The sequence below is a fragment of the Rhinatrema bivittatum genome, chromosome 10 (assembly GCF_901001135.1).
Source record: "Rhinatrema bivittatum chromosome 10, aRhiBiv1.1, whole genome shotgun sequence".
Lineage (NCBI taxonomy): Eukaryota > Metazoa > Chordata > Amphibia > Gymnophiona > Rhinatrematidae > Rhinatrema > Rhinatrema bivittatum.
The window spans coordinates 31367946-31389123 of NC_042624.1; the positions used below are offsets into that span (position 1 = coordinate 31367946).

Here is a 21178-nt window from a genome sequence, read left to right on the forward strand (position 1 = left end):
GTCCTCAGCCCAGTGCCACCGGGCAGTCGACAAGGTGTTGACGCTTCTTCTCTCCCTCGGTTGGGTGGTCAACTTCGTCAAGAGCAGCCTTTCTCCATTTCAGTCTCTGGACTTCCTGGGGGTGCATTTCGACAGCGCTGGGCACAGTGTCCCTGCTCCCAGACAGGGCTCATGCGCTCATAGCTCAGATGCAACAATTCATTGGTCTCTCACTTCCCACGGCGTGGGATTACCTCCACGTCCTGGGATCCATGGCTTCCACCATCGATCTGGTCCCCTGGGCGTTTGCGCATATGCGTCCCTTGCAGCACACGCCTTGCTCTCCTGCTGGAAGCTGGTGTCTCGGGACTTCCAAGCCATCCTCCCTCTCCCGCAGGTAGCCAAGGACAGTCTCTCGTGGTGGTTCAACCTGAATCATCTCCTCCAGGGTATTCCTTTGGACATCCCGGAATGGGTAATTGTCACGACGGACGCCAGTCTCTCTGACTGGGGAGCGGTGTGTCAGATGAGTTCAGCGCAAGGGAAGTGGATGCCGTTCCAAGCAACCTGGCCGATCAATCGCTTGGAGACCAGAGCAGTGCACCTGGCGTTGAAATGTTTCCTACCTCTCGTCCATTGTCGCGCAGTCGGAATACTATCAGACAATGCAACCACTGTGGCTTACATCAATCACCAAAGGGGCACGAGGAGCCGGCGTGTCTCTCAGGAGACAGGTTTGATGGCATGGGCAGAGGCTCACCTCTCGCGCCTAGCGGCTTCCCACATCGCAGGAGTAGACAACGTTCAAGCAGACTTCCTCAGTCGGCAACATCTAGATCCTGGAGAGTGGGAACTCTCCGAGGAGGAGGTGAGTCTCCTGTTCCACTGATGGGGGACCCCCCCCACCTGGACCTGATGGTCAACTTCCGGAATGCGAAGGCAGCTCGGTTCTTCAGTCGAAGAAGAGAGCACGGCGCAGAGGAAGTGGATGCCTTAGTCCTCCCCTGGCCTAGTCACGTTCCCCTCTACGTGTTCCCAACTTGGCCTCTGGTGGGCAAAATGCTCCGGAGGATAGAGACCCCACCAGAGCTCGATAATACTGGTGGCGCCGGAATGGCCCCGTCGTCCGTGATTTGCCGACTTGATCAACCTTGCAGTGGATGGACTTCTTCGTCTGGGTCACCTTCTACGCTTGCTGCGTCAGGGTCCGGTATCTTTCGCCCAGGCCGATCGTTTCTGTCTTGCGGCCTGGCTTTTGAGGCACCGGCTGAGATGGCATGGATACCCAGAAGCCGTTATCTCAACCCTCCTCAAGGCTAGAAAGACGTCTACCTCCATCTCCCATGTCAGGGTATGGAAGGTTTTTGAGAACTGGTGTGCTTCCATACCTGTGTCGCCACGGACTGCCTCTGTGGCTCAGATCCTTTCTTTTCTTCAACAGGGACTGGACAAGGGTTTGGCCTACAACTTGCTGAGGGTGCAGGTCTCTGCTCTAGGCTCCCTACTTCATCAACGAGGGGGAACTTCCCTTTCCTCTCACCCGGATATCGTCCGCTTCCTCAGGGGAGTGAAGCACGTGAAACCTCTGGTCCATGCCCTGTGTCCCTCCTGGAGTCTCAATCTTGTTCTCCGAATCTTGGTCGGGCCACCCTTTGAACCCATGCGTTCTGCGACCCTCAAGGATCTCACTCTCAAGACTATTTTCCTGGTAGCTATCTTTTCTGCCCGCAGGATCTCTGAGCTTCAAGCACTCTATTGCAGAGAGCCCTACCTCCATTTCACGGATTCAGGAGTTTCCTTGCGTACTGTGCCTGCATTTCTACCCAAGGTGGTTTCCAAGTTCCACTTGAATCAGACGGTAGAGCTCCCGTCCTTCTCAGCAGACGCTTCGGGGGATCTACGTAAGCTAGATGTCAAGCGTATCCTCATTAGCTATCTGGAAGTCACTAATGAATTTTGCTTGTAGGACCATCTTTTCGTTCTCTGGCATGGTCCGAAGAAGGGGGCCAAGGCGTCAAACTACCATTGCTCGCTGGCTGAAAGACGATCTCGGCAGCGTACATTGGAGTGGGTTGACAGCCTCCGGCGGGTGTCAAGGCCCATTCTCTTCGAGCTCAAGCTGCTTCCTGGGTGGAGATACAATCGGTCTCGTCCCAGGAGATATGTCGTGTGGCAACTTGGAAATCGTTACATACCTTCGCTCGTCACTATCATCTGCACATACAGTCGTCTACTTTTGGCTCCTTTGGCTCTTGGGTCATTCGAGCAGGGCTTTCCGGGGCCCACCCTATGTAGGGAAGCTTTGGTACTCCCACTGTCTGGACTGATCCTGGTATGTACAGGGAAAAGAAAAGTATTCCTTACCTGCTAATTTTCGTTCCTGTAGTAGAGGATCAGTCCAGTGTGTTTGTTTGGGTTTGGGATTGCCTCTCTGCTCAAATTGTTCTTCAGCGCCTTTTCCTTTGGCTGGTTAATGGTTCATTCTGCAATTTTGTTGTTTGACACAGTTTGTGCCCATTGCACACTGTTATTAGTTACTGAGTTCTATGTTGCTTGATCTATCCTGTTTTTCCTCTTTGCTTTGATATACTCCATACTGAGGATTAGCAGAGGGTGCACTGCCTTATAAGGAAGCACACTTCGAAGTTCTCTCTGACTCCCATCTGCTGGAAGGGGGACATAACCCACTGTCTGGACTGATCCTTGGTACTACAGGAACGAAAATTAGCAGGTAAGGAATAATTTTCTTGTCTGAGCACAACGGGACAATCATCTTGCTTAAGATTGCGCAAACATTGATGCTGCTCCACGGCAGAAAATGAGTCACGATAAAGCATCGAATACTAAAGATTTTTCTTTCATCATATATGCAGAAAATAAATTGACATGTAATTCAAGTCCTGAGATGTCTTTTTTTTTTTATTTTGATATGTCTCAGTGGTAGGTAGTTTGAAGAACGAGATTTTCTGATCCTTCCAAGTGCTGCCGATGCTCTAGAACAGTAAACAAATGTCTGTCCTTTCAATGTGTCACAGCAAGACTAACAACCTCACATTTATACAGGCTTGTGTATCCCTGTTGGATTGTGTAATTTATTAGTTGTTTCTCTGAATTTATTTAAATTGTTTGCAACTCTGTACTTTCGTGCCTTGACTTAGTCTCTTTCACCCTATCCCTTACCCTTGTTATAATGTATTTTCCTTGCTTTTGTTAACATGTGAACCGGCCTGATGTGCCTATCTAATGCCGGTATATAAAAGTTCTTAAATAAATTTATATATTAAAAAAGATTGAAATCTTTAAATAGGTATTAAAAAATTTAGAAAAAAAATATACCTTTTTTCGCAGTTTCTGTTTCACATTAATAACTCTTGACTGTGACCCTTTTATAAAAATGCCTTCCTTGGGCTGAGACGTGTCTTTCCTAGAGACCCTCTTCCCACTATTGCCTGCACAAAGCATGGGAGCCTTGGATATGGTCTCCAACTCCTTAACCTGTGTTGCTGCCAGTGACCCACTGAACTAGAGAAACCTTTAAGTAATTCTGCAAATTTCTGTATAAGCTAGCAGTTCTAAAGCTTTAGTTCCCAGGAGCCGCTCACCTGCAGCCTGAGGGAAAGGTGCTGGAGTTTGACCAGCATCCTGATGTGCTGCAGAAAGAAGGCTGCCTTTGTGACTCTGGTCATTCCTGTCTTCTTAAACTCTCTAAATAAAGTACAAACCTTTCCCAATTTGAAGTTTAAATTAAAAAAAAAGAAATTTCTGCCTTGAAGTTTACTGCTTCCTCCTGCCCTAGATGGGGAGCAAACATCCCATTTGTCAGAAGCCTTTTGGTGCTTTCTTATATCGCAGGCGGCTTCAGATGTTGTTGTTTACAGAAGAAGCTGGCTAACGGCCTCTGTAAATCTCCCAGACACAGACAGTCCTCTTACTTCCACAATGATCAGAACATAATTGTGTCCCAAATGGGAATTGGGCAGCAGAGTGTTAACTCTGTTCTTCCCTCACCCTGCATTAGAAAGGTCCTGATTCTCAACTCAGAGCCAGACTGTACACTTGGATTTCAGCCTTACGAGTTGGGTGATTAATGGGCAACGTGCATGGGATCCAATCCCTGACATGCCGAATGGGGCAGAGGTTTTATGTAAGAAACCCATCTCTGATACGTTTCCAAAGTCTTCCTAGGTTAGTTCTATACTCAGAACTTATTTTCTTCTGGCCTGTAGCCCTGCCATGCTGTTGGCATTACATGAAACAAAACCAATATTTAATTTTGAGCCATGTTTTTACATGAAGCTTCAGTGTAGAGATGAACTCATAGGACTATGTGCTGTTTGTATAACCTTCTCCATACTTTTCTTCACAGGGATAAAAACAACCCACCTAGTCACCCGATCCTGTCTTCTGTATCCATTCTCTTTTGCTATCACCAGGGGACAGTTATAAAAGGTTCCTTCCTAATATCATTGACAAGAATTCCAAGAATTATTTTCATGTATTTGCATAACCTTCTAAAAGGAAAGGTAGGTTTACATCACTTCCTTACAAAACATTACAATTTACAGGCAGATATATAGGGCATTGCAATGTACATTGCAGATATATAAGGCATTGCAACGTACAGTCCTAGGTATTTAAAGAGATTCCCTGTAAAGCTGAATTGTTGGCAAAATCATTTATTATCAATTCACTGTTTAAGGATATGGAATCAAGGCAAACTGATGAAAATAATAATGTACTTGTTTGGCATTTACTCTTCTTCCTGCTGCTCCTTGTTGACAGTAGCATGGGTGTAATGCTGATCATGTTTGCTATACAAGAAATCTAATTTAAAGCACAATGGGATATACTAATGAACTCACTTCTCTAAATATAAATTATTTTCATACTGCATGGGTCAGACATGAAAGATTTCAAGTTTCTGAAAACCTGTAACATGTAATTGTATAATCATTGGTCAATTGGTGAGTACCTCTATCTCCATATCGTGAGCCTAAAAACTATTTTAAATATTTTTCTTTGCATACAAATTCAAAAGATGAAACACAAGCTTGTTCTTCAATCCGGGAACAAATACAGCTTTTCAAAGCAATGCGAACCTAGACACTGCAATGTTTCAGAACAGGTGTCCTTCCTCAGGGGTATATATTAATCTTGTGTCCATACTCGAATGCCTGGTTTCTAAAGGGTCATACAAAATGAATAGAATTATAAATTGAATGGCTCACCTTGAAATATCCCAAAAGGTCTATATACTACTGAGTAAAACATATTTGTCATCCATGCAGAGCTTTTGTAATGACCTGTAAAGTCTCTCCCGATTGTGTACATTGCTCAGCCATCTGGAGGCAAAAGCCTTACCGGCGGTCAGGGTTGCCATTTTTAAATGTCAAAAAAGGCACAAAAACGGAAATTTGCAAACTCCAAAAAGAAAACTTATAAAGAATACCTCATTCTCACAGGACAAGCAGGATGGTAGTCCTCGCATATGGGTATCATAGGTTGGAACCCAATCACAGAACACTTTTGTCAAAGTTTCTATAACTTTGACTGGCCCCTACTGGGCATGCCCAGCATGGCACTAACACTGCAGCCAGCAGGGGTCCCTCTTCAGTCTTTTTTCCTCACGGAATTATTTAAAGTTAAATTGCCCCACAGGGGTCCCTCCGTTAACTTTTTTCAGTCCGTGGTACTCCGGTAAGGTTTTACCTGTTTTCCGTCAATTACCATCGAGTTTGGCCCTCGCAACCTACTGGCCGTCAACCATACCGCCATGGTGTCGGGGTTCTGTCGGTGTCATACCATGTCCATTACAGACCCGCATAAAGTCTGTGTAATGTGTCTTGGACAAGAGCACAATGTCTTGACCTGCACCAAATGGGCCCTAATGACACCAAAAGGTCGCAAGGCCAGAATGGAGAAGATGGGACTTCTCTTCCGTGCTCAAACCCCGACTCCATCCATTGCATCAACGTCATCGGAACCGGCACCGTCAACGTCGAGCCAGCATCGTCCACTGACCGGTGACCGCCCGGCGTCTATCACTTCCCAGCCTTCGACACCCTCTTCTCCCCCTCAGGACCGAGGGGATCGTAAGGAGAAACATTGCCATCGGCACCGAAAGTCTCGGACCATCGAGGCATCGAAGCCATTGACCTCGCCATCATCCGAGCCACCGCCGAAGAAACCCCGTCCAGAAAAGGCACCAACCTTTTCGGCGACCGGGTCACAGAGGCAATCCTCACCCGACAGGGCATCGGGAGCCGCGACTCCGCCTTTAATGGTGGTCCCTCCGGCTAGGCCTCTGCCTCCTTCTTCTGTTCCGGAGCTGCTTGCTCCAGGTCTCCAAGAAGAACTGTACCAGATGGTTCAGGAGGACATCGACAAGGCGATGCATTGACTCCAGGTTCCCCTGGCACCGACATCGGTACCGATAGTGGAACCGAGCACCGACCCGATTCCAGCTGCATTGGCACCGCTGCTATCGAGGATGGAAGCACTTATTGCAGCCTTTCCACCAGTGGATCCTGGGTCACCGATGGCTCCGGTACCTTCCCCGTTGACTTTATCATCGGGAGGAGAAACCCCGTTCCACATCCCTCCTTCGGGAGTACTGCCTCAGCCATCGAGATTGATATTGATGCCCCCATCTGCGCCATCGAGCCATCCACAGATGCCCTCGATGCCTGCGCCAGGGCCTTCATTGCCTTCTTCGGTGCCTCCGGTTATTCCTTCGATGCCTTCGGAGCCTAAACCGGGACCTTCAGGTATCCAACTACTCCGTCCCTCTACAGTCCCTAGAGATACAGGTCGGATCCTTATGATACCTGGACCGATGATTCTTCAGACACAGATGATTTACCTTTCACCACTTTCACCTACTGAAAGTAGAAAGCATTCTCCTCCAGAGGACCTTTCTTTCATAAACTGTGAAGGACATGTCTGAATTAGTCCCCTTCCAGTTACTAATGTAACAGGACGACAGACATCAGATGATGGAGTTGCTTCAATTCCTGGATGCGCCCAAGGAAATCACCTCCATCCCCATCCATCAAGTTCTTCTTGACCTTCTCAAAAAGAACTGGGAACATCCTGGCTCCATTGCAGCAGTCCACAGAAAAACTGACTCTACCTACTTGGTGCAGTCAGCTCCAGGTTTTCAAAAGCCTCAATTGGATCACCAATCTGTGGTGGTTGAATCTGCGCAAAAGAAAGCAAAAAGGTCCAAAACTCATACTTCCTTTCCCCCTGGCAAGGAACAAAAATGTTTGGATACTATTGGTCACTGAGCCTTTCAAGGATCAGTGTTGATCCTCCGAATTGCTGCTTACCAACTATATATGACCCAATATAATAGTCATTTTTAAGCAACTTCAAGACCTGACAACCTCCATGCCTCAATCACTTCCAGATAAGTTCCACACCCTACATAATAAGGGTTTGGAGGCAGGCAAACATGAGATTAGATCATGTTACGATATCTTTGACACTGCAACCAGAGTGTCTGCAGCAGCTATTTCAGCAAGTGCAAGAGCGGTTGTCTGACCAGAAGTGCAAGAGCGGTTATCTGACCTCCCCTGTATTGGAGACAATCTTTTTGGCAAGCAGATTCAAAAGACAGTGGCTGAACTAAAGGACCATCATGAGACTCTCAGACAGCTCTCTGTTCCCTTCGGATTATCCTTCTAAACGGAAGGACTCTAAAAAGTCTTTTTATAGACCAAAGAAGTCCTACCCGCCAGCAGCTAGATGCCGCTCTGCGAGACCATTCCTCATATCATAGTCTCGTCAAACTCAAAAGCAAAAGCCACAGCCAGCCCCCCAACCGGGCCCTGCTTCTGGTTTTTGACTTTCACATAGAGAGCAGCAGCCAGATTCTATTACCAGATGTCCCAGTGGGAGGCCGCTTGTGCCATTTTAACAACATATGGCAATCAATCACCTCTGACCACTGGGTCCTAACAATCATTGCTCAAGGCTATCATTTCAACGTTCTCTCCATCCCACCTGTAATGACGTGGACAACATCAGACTATTCATTCATTGCTCCTGGAACTGGAGGTGTCCCTCCTACTCCAGTCCAGAGCACTAGAACCAGTACCATCGCCTCAGCAAGGCCTAGGATTCTATTCCCGGTACTTTCTAATCCCCAAAAGATTGGGAGGTGTTTGTCCAATTGTGGATCTACGAGCCCTCAACAAGTACCTCCAGAGAGAAAAGTTCAAGATGGTAACCTTGGGCTCCCTGCTTCCTCTTCTTCAAAGAGGAGACTGGCTCTGCTCTCTCAACCTTCAGGACGCATACATGCATATTGCGGTAACTCCATCTTATCGCAAATTCCTGAGATTCCTCGTAGGCCACAAGCACTATCAATACCGAGTGCTTCCATTCGGCCTAGCATCTGTACCGCAAGTGTTTACAAAATGCCTCGTCGTAGTTGCCGCCTTCCTCAGGACTCAAGGTGTCCACGTCTACCCCTATCTGGACGACTGGTTAATCAGGACTCCGACTCAGCAAACCGCTTTGTCCTCCCTACATCTCACCTTACACACACTCACTTCACTCGGATTTCTCGTCAAATACGACAAATCCTCCTTAGTCCCATCTCAAACCTTATCGTTCATTGGGGCAGACTTGGACACTTTACAGGCAAAGGCTTTCCTTCCTCGACAACAAGCCCTCACTCTCGTGTCTCTGGCACAACAGCTGCAGTCTCAACACTCGACGACTGCGCATCATTTTCTCATCCTTCTAGGACACATGGCGTCCTCAGTTCAGGTCACACCAATGGCACGTCTGGCCATTAGAGTCATGCAGCTGACTAAGTTCGCAATGGACACAGTCCCTTCAGCCCCTGTCGACCATTGTCCGTGTCACCGACTCACTCAGTCTGTCTCTCGCCTGGTGGACGAACCATATCAATCTTCTACAGGGCTTGCCCTTTCAGCGCCAAACCCTCAAATAACCCTAACCACTGATGCTTCCAACTTCGGGTGGGGAGCCCATGTGGCCGATCTCCAGACACAAGGTTCCTGGTCTCCAGAGGAAGCCAAACACAAAAAAAATTTCCTGGAGCTTCGAGCAATAAGATATGCTCTCAATATTTCAGGATCGCCTGTCCAATCAAGTCATCCTGATCCAGACAGACAACCAGGTGGCCATGTGGTACATCAGCAAGCAGGGAGGGCCGGGATCCTACCTTCTGTGTCAGGAAGCTGCACAGATATGGGCAGAGGCTCTCTCCCACTCAATGTACCTCAGGGCCACCTACTTGCCGGGAGTGGACAACGTGTTTGCAGACAAGTTGAGTCGCAACTTTCAACTGCAAGAGTGGTCTCTGAACCCCTTAGTGGCGAACGCCATCTTCCTACAATGGGGTCATCCTCACATAGACCTCTTTGCGTCACCCCAGAATCGCAAAGTAGACAATTTCTGCGCTCTCACTCGCAGCTAACATTATCCACCAAGAGACGCATTCTCCCTATCGTGGTCAACCGCTCTCCTATATGCATTCCCTCCACTTCTCTCGAAGACTCTCGTGAAGTTACGTCAGGACAAGGGAACCATGTTCCTGATATCACCCCACTGGCCCCGCCAAGTGTAGTTTCCAATCCTTCAGAATCTTTCCATTCGCAGGCACATTCCTCTGGGAACAGACCCGCTTCTAATACCAAAACGACTGTCTGCCTTCACCACTCCAATCTTCATGCCCTGTCCTTGACAGCATGGATTGAAATGTTAATCCTTCAGCCACTTAAAACTTTCTGATCCAGTCTCCCGTGTCTTGATTGCTTCATGGAAGCCCTTCCACGAGAAAATCGTATTCCTACAAATGGAACAGGTTCACATCATGGTGCTCTTCTCAGGCCCTTGATCCTTTTACCTGTCCCATCCCGAAGTTTCATAGACTATCTCTGGCACTTGTCAGAGTCAGGTCTCAAAACTTCCTCCATTAGAATGCATGTCAGTGCGGTAGCCGCCTTCCATAAAGGTACGGGGATGTTCCCTATCTCAGTTCAACCCCTTGTAGCACGCTTCTTGAAGGGCTTGCTTCACGTCAAGCCTCCACTGGGTCCTCCGGCCCCTTCTTGGGACCTCAACCTGGTTTTGGGTCGGCTCATGAAACCACCATTTGAGCGTCTCCAATCCTGTGAACTTCGCTTTCTCACATGGAAAGTGATTTTCCTTCTGGCAATCACTTCGGCTCGCAGACTTAGTGAGTTGCAGGCCCTAGTTACCTATCCGCCTTACACTAAACTTCTGCAAGACTGGGTGGTACTTCGCACTCACCCTAAATTCTTACCTACCTTCTTTCCCAGGCCCCATTCCAGTCCAGGTGAGCAGGCTCTGCATACCCTTGACTGCAAACGAGCTCTAGCGTTCTACCTAGATTGTACAGCTGCCCACAGGAAGATCACTCAATTATTTGTGTCTTTCCATTCTAACAAATTGGGGCAGCCTGTGGGTAAGCAGACTCTCTCCTCCTGGCTAGCAGACTGCCATCTCCTTTTGCTATCAGCAAGCGGGCATATTCCACTCCAAGACCGGTTTAAAGCACACTCTGTGAGGGCCATGGCGACTTCAGTAGCACACCTATGATCGGTGCTGCTTCCGACATTTGAAGGGCTGCCACGGTAGTTCTCGCCATACTTTACCAGCCCACTATTGCTGTAGACAAATCCGGAAAGACAAGGTTCCATATTCGGCCAGTTGTCTTGCGTAACCTATTTACGACGTGAGTGTACCAACACCCTTCCGCCTGCCCGGTGGATTCAGGAGGCCCTCTACCAAATTCCGCCCCAGTTGTTGTGCCCGTTGCACGCCTTTGACTACATTTGGTGCATGTTTCGGACATCCTCAGTCGGTTACTCAACCATATGTGAGGACTACCATCCTGCTTGTCCTGTGAGAAAGCAAATTGTTGCTTACCTATAACAGGTGTTCTCACAGGACAGCAGGATGTTTAGTCCTCACGAAACCCGCCGCCACCCCGCGGTGTTGGGTTAGTTTTATTATTTTCTTTTTCGGCACTGCCTGTAGCTTTTACATAAGACTGAAGAGGGACCCCTGCTGGCTGCAGGGTTAGTGCCATGCTGGGCTTGCCCAGTAGGGGCAGTCAAAGTTCTAGAAACTTTGACAAAAGTGTTCCGTGATTGGGTTCCATCCTATGATGTCAGCATATGTGAGGATAACATCCTGCTGTCCTGGGATGTTGCTATATCCTCTCATTGGGTCCAAAAGGTTTGTACTGAATTTAAAAATCCAAAAGTTTTCCTGTTGATTTAGCAATGCTTGATGCTCATCTCCCTGCGGTGAAAGGGGAACATGTTCCAAGATAGTCCAGAGTAGATCTTGAAACTATGCCTGGCCTGAATGCAGTGTGTGACCATGGGTTCATCATCTGTAGAGATACGGCCATGGTGTTCAATTAAACACTTCCTAATCGGGCATTTTGTGCATCCTATGTATAACTTATTGCAGGGATAAATAAAAGCATAGATAACATTATTAGATAAACAATTCCTATTATGTCTGCTCTTGATAACAAGATCTGTAGTGGGTACACACCATTGTGTTCTTGCACACATTTCATTCAGGGCGGGCATAGATTTCAAGATCTATGTTTGGTTTTCTTTAGCCTGATCGTTTTTGTGCCTTTTTTGACATTTAAAAATGGCAACCCTGACCGCCGGTAAGGCTTTTGCCTCCTGCTGGCTGAGCAATGTACACAGTCGGGAGAGACTTTACAGATCATTACAATAGCTCTGCATGGATGGGACTACTCAGTCTATATACTCAGGTCTCAGGTCTATATACCACTCAGTAGTATATAGACCTTTCGGGATATTTCAAGGTGGAGAGAGCGTGTTTGCCCACTGGATTACCCGGTTTGTTTGGATCAAAAGATACAAAGAGTTTAGTGGATTTCCTGTGGACTGTAGTGCGGTCTAAGTAATATGCTAGCGCCCGTTTACAGTCCAAGGTATGTAAGGCCCTTTCACCTTGGTGAGAGTGAGGTCTTGGGAAGAATGTGGGCAAAACTATGGATTGGTTCAAGTGGAATTCCGTAACTACCTTGGGGAGGAATTTTGGATGTGTCCAGAGAACCACTCTGTCATGTAGGAATTTTGTATAGGGTGAGTACGTGATAAGTGCTTGTAACTCACTAACCCTTCTAGCCGATGTAATGGCTATGAGGAACAGTCTTCCATGTGAGAAATTTAACATCACAAGAATTCATGGGTTCAAAAGGAGAACGCATGAGCCTTGTTAAGACCAGATTCAGGTCCCATTCTGTGACTGGTGGCTGTAATGGTGGTTTAAGGTGAGTTAAACCTCTCATAAATCTACTGACAAGAGGTTGTATGGCTATTGGTGCATCTCCCATCTTGTCATGGTAAGCCGATATTGCACTTAAATGTACTCGTACAGATGAGGTCTGGAGACCAGAGTCTGAAAGATGGCATAAGTAGTCTAGCAGAGGTGGTGTGGGGGCAGGAGAAAGGGTCGGTGTTCTTTTGTGTGCACCACAAAGTAAATCTTTTCCATTTCGAAGAATAGTTTTTTCATGTGGAAGGTTTATATTGAAGCTATAAGCACTTGAGAGACATTAGTTGAAAGATTGAGTGATTGTAAGATCAAGCTTTCAACATCCATGCTTTCAGAGATAGGGATTGAAGGTTGGGATGGCGCAACCTGCCCTAATCCTGAGTTATGAGATTGGGAGCTACACCCAGGCGAATTGATTCTCTGATCGAGAGGTTTAGAAGTATGGGAAACCATACTTGTCGAGGCCAATACGGGGCTATGAGTATCATGGACCCCCTGTCCTGTAGTAGCTTCACTAGAGTTTTGGTTATGAGCAGTATCAGAGGATATGCATATAGAAGGCCTGAGTTTCCAAGGGCGAGCAAAGGCGTCCTTGGCTGGCTGGTGTTTCTGCCTGTGCAGAGAGCAGAACCTGTCCACTTTGTGATTCAGGTGTGATGCAAAGAGGTCTATTGTTGGTTGTCCCCACCATTGGAATATCCTGGTCGCTACTAAGGGATCCAGGAACCACTCGTGTGGTTGGAACTGACAACTGAGGCAATCTGCAACTACATTGTGGATGCCCGCTAGATAAGATTTGTGCGGCTTCTTGACAAAGGAGATACGAGCCTGTACCTCCCTGTTTGTTCAGGTACCACATGGCTACTGTATTGTCCATTTGAATCAGAACAGTCTTGTGTGAAAGGCAGTCCTTGAATGCATGCAGAGCAAAACGTATAGCTCGAAGTACCAGGAAATTGATTTGAAATGTTGCTTCGAGTTTTGTCCAAGTACCCTGGGTTTGGAGATTGTCCATGTGAGCTCCCCAACCTAAGGTGGATGCATCTGTAATTAGTTATCTGTGGGACTGGTTGTTGGAAGAGTTGGCCTTTGCGTAAGTTGTCTGTGTTGATCCACCAAAGGAGAGAAGAACGTAGTTGGTGGGTTACTTGAATTGGAGAAGACAGTGGTTGAATGGTTTGGATCCACTGTGACCTTAATGTCCATTAGGTTATTCTCATGGCTAGTCTTGCCATAGGAGTGACATGAACTGTGGAGGCCATGTGGCCTAGTAAAGTTAGAAATTGATGAGCTGTTGCTTGTTTCTGCGAGTGTAGCGAGTTTGCAAATAGGGAGAGTATCTGCCCGATCCTCGGGTAGAAAAGCTCTTGAAAGGATGGTGTTCAATTCTGCTCCGATGAATTGAAGCAGGTGAGACAGAATGAGATGGGACTTTTGGTAATTGATGAGAAACCCCATCGAGTGAAGCAGAGTAATTGTTCGGCTGAGAGAAGCCAGAGCTCCTTGTTGAGATTGACTTCTGATGAGCCAGTCATCTAGATAGGGGAAAACGTGTACACTTTCCTTGTGTAAGTGTGCTGCTACTACTGCCAGGCATTTCGTGAACACTCTGGGAGCTGAGGCAAGTCTGAATGGTAGTACTCTGTACTGGAAATCTTGTTGACCCACCAGGAAACGCAGATACTTGCGATGAGGAGGGAATATTGGAATGTGAGCGTAAGCGTCTTGTAGATCCAGAGAACAAAGTCAATCTCCTGTTTGAAGAAGGGGAAGCATGGTGCCTAGAGAAACCATCCTGAACTTTTCTTTCTGTAGAAATTTGTTGAGATTTCTGAAGTCTAGGATGAGACGTAGGCCTCCGGTTTTCTTTGGAATGAGGAAATAACGGGAGTAGAATCCTCTGCCCTGCTGAGTCCGGGGCACCGGTTCTACAGCTCTGGCTCTCAGAAGAGTGGATAATTCTGCTTGTAGATGAATTATGTGATTTTAGTTTAGCGAAAGAGGTTTTGGAGGAAATTGAGTTGGTAACCTCGTGATATTATTGAGAGTACCCATTGGTCTGTTATCTGTAACCAATGATTGTAGAAGGAGGAAACTCGACCTCCTACTGGCAAATTCGGTTTGGGATTGTGGAGATGGATTTGCTCTCTGGTGGTGGCCTCAAAAACCTGCTACCGGTCCCGTCTGCGGTGACGGTTGAGGTCTAGTGGCTCTAGGCTGTCTGGGCTGAGATCTTTGTTGTGGACGAGAAGATCTACCCCTGGATGCCGGTGGATAATATAGTCTCTGCCTTTAGAAAAGTTTTCTGGTTTCTTTCCTTGGTGGACGGCGAGACATTGATGAGGAAGAGTCTTGCGGAACTGATGACAGTTGACGCAATCTCTGTGTGTTCCTTTAGTTGGGCCACTGCGTCCTGGACCTTCGAGCCAAAGAGGTTGTCACCTACGCAGGGCAAATCCACCAGCTTCTCTTGTACCTCAGGTCTGAAGTCAGAGGCTTTAGCCAGGCCCAGCGACGTGCACTGATTCCTGAAGCTGCCACCCTCGAAGATGTTTCGAAGTTGTCGTAGGCAGCCCATACTTCATGCTTTCCAGCTTCAAGTCCTTTATGTATAATGGCCTGAGCTGCATCCTGGTACTGTTGAGGTAGGGAGTTAGAAAGTTCCTGCATCTGCTTCCATAGATTCCTTTGGTATTGTGTCATATAAAGTTGATAGGACGCTATCCTGGAGTTGAGCATAGCTCCTTGGAATACCTTTCTCCCTAAAGAGTCTAGGAATCTATGATCCTTCCCAAGTGGAGTAGAGGAATGAGGTCGTACTCTTTTGGACATCTTTTGAGCCAACTCAACTACTACAGATTGATGCGGTAACTGTGACTTTTGATAACCAGGAACATGTTGGACAAGATATGTAGTGTCCACGCTTTTATTATTAAGTGGAACGGAACATGGATGTTCCCAAAGCCTATGTTGTAACTCCAAAGTACTTCATGGATAGGAATGGCCATGATCTCTCTTGGAGGATCCACAAATTGTAAGACTTCTAAAGTCTGCTGTCTTGTATCCTCCTCAGACACTAAAAGGGATTGTGTCTGCCATGTCTTTTATGAAATTCATGAAGGACAAGTCTTCTGGTGGAGACTTCTTCCTGCCTTCAGGAGGAGACGGGTCAGACATGAAGCTTTCCAATGAAGAATCAGTGTTTTCTCCTCCCATGAGTCATATGGCACTTGTCTGGAAGGAGAAGGAGAAAATCTCTGTGGAAGTGATGGAATCACTCACCGGCCGGTGGTAACGAGAGAGACCCCGATTGTGAGAGAAAAAAAATTGAAGTTTGATCTGATTTTTAGTCAGAATTGTGTGAAGAATCTCACACAGGCTCCTGCTCCGCGATGCCAAAAGCAGTGCGGAAAAACGAAGACTGAAGGGAGACCCCTGTGGCTTTCCTCAGACCGTTTATCGTAGGGTTAGCTGCTCACCAGTCAAATGCCATTATACGGCTGACAAAATATACAGATGAGGTTTTTTTTTTGCTTTTAAGAGAGGATCTGATTATGAGTGCTGGGAATCTCCCTCATACTGACCCCTCATCTCTGCAAAACAGACTTACAGGTTTGCAAAAGTAAATCTCCATGGGACTGGGTCGAATGCTCCCAAACCAGCCCAAGTATCTCCTTTTGGCAAAAATTCTGCAGGCAGAAAATTTCTCCAGGAACCACGTTTCCACAGCTCAGGAATTTTGTAGATCATTTAGTGTGGGGTAAAATAGCCTTATGGGCATCAGTACTGCCCCCACTTTCACTGGAAGAGGTAGCCATTAGGCCGTGAGCAGAGGCTGTGTCGGCACCATGTAAACGGTACAGCTCAGATGTTTTTTGGAAATAGAAGCCTAGGTAAAAATATTTGCATGTCAGCCCTAAGAGAAATGATCCTCCTCAGCTATATTTCATTAATGATAAAGTGACTGACCAGGGTGGAAAATGAACTAACACAAATTAGTTTGTATGCTGTCTATCGGTACATAAACAATTGCTGTTATTTCCTGATACTGGTCAGTGCAGGAAGGGTCATTTCCCTTTGCTGGCTTTGAGCTTTGTGCATCTGTCAGAAAGCTAGATTTGCTTACACTAGAATGTTGTATTTAGAAAAGAAATAATTGAGGGTATCAATAACTATAATTTTAATGTGAAAAAAAAAAAAGCTCTTACCTGTGAATCGGGAAACTAAAGTAAAAGGTGGAGTTTGTCATTAAAAGCAGACTGGTGTGCCTCTGCCTGCATAAAGAACAGTTTTGTAAACCTAATCTCATGTGCACCATTTAATTGGCTTTATTTCCTTTCAGGGGAATGGATGTGCTAGATACCTGTCCAAGTGCTGTTTCTGCTGCCTCTGCTGCTTTGAAAAGTGCCTGTGCTACCTAACCCAGGTATGGGATTGAATGTGTGTCATATGGGCCGGGGGGGCGCCCCCAATAATCAAAGCATTTACTTGCATGAAACCGCAGGCGGGTCCAGTGCCTGAGCATCCACCTAGCCCATGTGCACAGGTCGGCATGCACATGCATGCACCCATCGCTGGTCACTGGCACCTCAGCCCATATAAACTAGCAACAACAGAATGCACAGTGGTCATTCATTCTCTGAGGGGTTTATTTGCCCCGCTTCCTTAAGAGGGGGAAGGTTTTGGCTTTACCACTTGTGAGTTTCAGAAACTTCTCCTCATAGTTCACATACCTCTACAGTTCTCGGTTACTTCGGCTTTCTTCGTCCCTTCTCTTTGTGCTGTCGGTTCTTTCAAAGCTTGAATGATTGAAAAGCTCCATAGCCTTTTGCTAGATTACTGTATTTCCATGTAGATTCCCACACCCAGTAAAACTAGTCAAGAGTAAGATGAGGAGCAGCTGTAATTGTTTCTTAAGAGTATTTCTGGCTTTGTTCTGGCCTTTGTGCAAAGCTTGCCTGTTGCTATAGCATTCATCTTTCGCTGGGCTCATTTTGGTTACAGAGAATCCTAGAACTGAGCACTGAAATTTGTGTCCGTACAAAGCAGCAATTCTTCTCGGCAAGCTGGCTGTATTAAAAAAAAGATAAAGAAATAAATGAAAAGTTCAGAGAGCTTGCAGCTTGGATTTAAGCTTCTGAAACTGACTGATCAGCTTTTGTACAGCGCCTAACAATTTTTTGTGGTGAAGCATAAAGAGAGGCCTTTTAAATTCTTTTTTTCACACTTATTAAATCATGGTGATAAAAACACAAAATTGTAAGCACAGAATTGCTTGCTGTATCTATACTGAACTCAGGACTGCAACCTTAATCCAAAGCTCCCAATATACTAGTGCCAGGTTCTTGGCCCTGTTGCTTCAGCCTCTGGCTTGTAATCCTACATCTTCTCTTTTTTTGCCCCAGTGTGGTTTAAATTTTTTTTTTTTTTCTGAAAAAAAGGTTTGTACCTTTTTATTATATCCACAGATGATTACAGAAGTTCTCCTTTGAGTCCAGCTGTCAATTCAGGCTATATTCATACTAATATTTTTATCAATAAGGAACGGTACTGAACCTTATCTTGATTTATAAAGGTTGGAGTAACAAAGCAGGAGGAGCTGTCACTGTTTTCAACATTAATATTCTCTTTGGAATTAAGTACAGGTTAGGACAAAAAGGGGAAATCTTTGTGAATTAGCCTGCTGAGTTATCCTTGAAAGTGTTTTGTGGGGGTTTTTTGCCTGCCAAACTGATTGGCTAATTTCCAGTTAGTTAATAAGGGGAAAATCTCACGTTATGATAGGGTTTCTGTTGAACATTCTCTATGATTTGAATCTTGTACATATTTACCCAGGAAACTTTTCACTTACGTGAAGCTAAGGTACATCAAGGACAATGCATTTCATGCCAAATGGTGATTAAGTGCATGCAGTATGACTGCTCTGAGCGTGCAGTGCAGTCCAACTTCCATCCCTAAGCTTCAGTGCCAGACAAGCATATCTTCATTTTTACAACTAGTACTGGTTCAGTAAGCAACAAGAGAATCTGACATATAGAAACAGATGAAAGGTTAAAAGCAAAAAAAAAACCAAACAAAAAACTAATCCAAGAGTGTTAAAAGAAAAAAATGAATTGTAAACAAGGACACCAAATTGCTAAATAAAACTACCTTTATGTACAGTACTACTGTGTACAATTCTGGAACCTCCTCTTCAATAGGGTGGAGTTGGTCCCGAGGGTGGCTACTAAAATAGTCAGTGGTCTTCATTCTAAAGCATATGGGGAAAGACTTAAAGATCTAAACATGTACACCCTAGAGCAGCGGTTCTCAACCGGTGCGTTGCGACACACTAGTGTGTCGCCAAGCACCGGCAGGTGTGTCGCGTGGCTCCCGGTCCCTCCCGCTGCTCGTTCTTCCCTGCTGCCGTTGCCGCCGGGCTATCAGCACGTTCAAGCCCAGCGGGAACGGCAGCGGTGCAAAAAAAAAAAAGCTGTGGCATCCGCGGCTGGGCCTTTTCTTCTTCCCGCGCCTGCATTTCCCCCCCGGACCCGGAACAGGAAGTGGTGCGCGGGAAGAAGAAAGGCCGTGCCGCAAGAGAACCCACGCCTCGCGTGCCATCACGGCACACATGGGGAAGCGCTGCTGCGGCCGTAGGGCCAACCGGTCTTCCTGTTCGGGGGGGGGAGCGGAAGCGCCGCGTGCAGCTTCCGCTTCCTCCCCCCAATGCAGGAAGATCAGCTGCCTCTCCTGCTGCCACCCGTTCTCCTGCTATCTTCGGGCGTCGGGCCGTATGGTCCGCCGATCTTCCTGCTTTGGGGGGGGGAGGGAGGAAGCGGACGTTGTGCGCTGCGCTTCCGCTACCCCCCCCCCCCCCCCGACAGGAAGTTCGGACGCCCGAACATAGCAGGAGTCCGGTGGCAGCAGGAGAGGCAGCTGATCTTCCTGCTCTGGGGGAGAAAGCGGAAGGGAAAGGAGAGAGCAGCATGAGCTTCCCGCGATCGATGGAATTCTTCCTTCTTGGCCTGCGGGGGCTGGAGGAGCAGCTACCGTTTGTGCTGGGGGGGGGGGGAGAGGAAGTGAGTGACAGAAAGAGAGAGAAGCAGCCAGCCAGCCTGTGTGTAAGTGAGAGAATGTGTGTGATTGAGAGCCTGTGTGTAAGTGAGAGAATGTATTTGATCGAGAGTATGTGTGTGATTGAGAGAAACTGGTCAGAGAGCTGATGTATGTGTATATGTGAGAGACAATGAAAGTGACTGCTCAAGGAGATGACTGATGTGTATGTGAGAGTGTGAGACAGTCAGGGATGTGTGTGTGTGAGAGAGAGAGAGAAAAAGCATGGAAGTGAGAAATCTGGGTATGTGAGAAAGCATGGGAGTAAGAAGCCTGGTGTTGTGGGGGTATATGTGAAAGAAAGCATGGGAGTGAGAAGCCTGATTATGTGAGAGAGAGCATGGGAGTGGGAAGCCTGTGTGTGTGCATGTATATGAGAGAGACTGGTTGGTAAGGTGGCGGTGTGACTGGTGTGTATGTGAATGTGAGAGAGAGAATGTGATTCAGGGAATGAGAAGCCTGTGCACGTGGAGAGCGAGCATGGAAATGAGAGAGAGACTGGGTGTGTGTGTGTGTGTAATAGAGAAAGTGATTATGGGAATGAGAAGCCTGTGCATGTGAAGAGAGTGAGCATGGGAGTGAGAACCTGGGTGTGTGTGAGACACAGCATGGGAGGGAGAAGCCTGTATATCTGAAAGAGAACATGAGAGTGGGAAGCCTATGTGTGTGTGTATATGCATGAGAGAGATCAGGTGACGGGTGTGTGTGAGAGAGAGAGAGAGAGAAAGTGATTATGGGAATGAGAAGCCTGTGCAGGTGAAGAGTGGGCATGGGAGTGAGAAACCTGTGTGTGTGTGAGACACAGCATGGGAGTGAGAAGCCTGTATATCTGAAAGAGAACATGAGAGTGGGAAGCCTATGTGTGTGTGTATATGCATGAGAGAGATCAGGTGACTGGTGTGTGTTTGCGTGTATGTGAGAGAGAGAAAGAAAGTGATTATGGGAATAAGAAGCCTGTACATGTGAAGAGTGAGCATGGGAGTGAGAAAGCTGGGAGTGTGTGAGATACAGCATGGGAGTGAGAAGCCTGTATATCTGAAAGAGAACATGGGAGTGGGAAGCCTGTGTGTGTATGCATGAGAGAGATCAGGTGACTGGTGTGTGTGTGTATGTGGGAGAGAAAGAAAGTGATTATGGGAATGAGAAGCCTGTGCATGTGGAGAGAACAAGCATGGGAGTGAGAGACTGGTGAGTGTATGTGAGAAAGAGAAAGTGATTATGAGAGTGAGAAGCCCATATATGTAAGTGGAACACGGGAGTGGGAAGCCTGTGTGTGTGTGTATGGCATGAGAGAAACTGTTCAGGAAGGTGACTGGTGTGTTTGTCAAAGACTGGGAGATGATTGGTGTGTGAGAGACAGAAACTGGTCATGGGGGCATGACTGGTATGGGGTGTGTGTGTGTGTGTGTGTGTGTGTGTGTGAGAGACATGGGCCCTAAGGAAGAGGACCATGAGTATAGAGCTTAGCCACTACTGCTGCTTCTGGTGTGTGCTACAGCCTGCATGGAAGAGGAGTAGGAGAGCTGCTGGAGGGGGTAAGTAAAGGTGGCTTTTTAAGTTTATTTTTCTTGATTGACTGCTATTTTAATTATTTAATATTATGTGATGTCTGCTTTTTTTGAAATATTGTATTGGTGTTTGGAGAATTTTTAATAGTTTTTATGAGTTTTTAATTGTTGGATGTTATTCTGTTCATAGTTGTTGTGAAACATTTATTCTGCTTATTAGTATTGTTTTACAATTATTTCTGTGTGGGGATCTATAGCTGCTTGCTAGT

General features: G+C 46.7%; 1 protein-coding gene and 1 long non-coding RNA gene across 11 annotated transcripts in view; one reads left to right on the forward strand and one right to left on the reverse strand.

Annotated features, from left to right (window-relative positions):
* Window positions 1-21178, forward strand: part of SLC44A3 (solute carrier family 44 member 3) — a 275228-nt gene that overhangs the window by 240725 nt on the left and 13325 nt on the right. For all 9 annotated transcript variants that reach the window (XM_029617502.1, XM_029617501.1, XM_029617495.1 and 6 more), the window contains 2 exons: window positions 4346-4502; window positions 16652-16735. In XM_029617502.1, coding sequence (XP_029473362.1) covers window positions 4346-4502; window positions 16652-16735 — 241 coding nt within the window. The remainder of the gene's footprint in view (window positions 1-4345; window positions 4503-16651; window positions 16736-21178) is intronic.
* The window catches only part of LOC115099724, a 31385-nt gene continuing 14704 nt past the window's right edge, over window positions 4498-21178 (reverse strand). For both annotated transcript variants that reach the window (XR_003858869.1, XR_003858868.1), the window contains 2 exons: window positions 17043-17379; window positions 4498-5160 (listed from right to left, as the gene is read on the reverse strand). This is a non-coding gene — a long non-coding RNA (uncharacterized LOC115099724). The remainder of the gene's footprint in view (window positions 5161-17042; window positions 17380-21178) is intronic.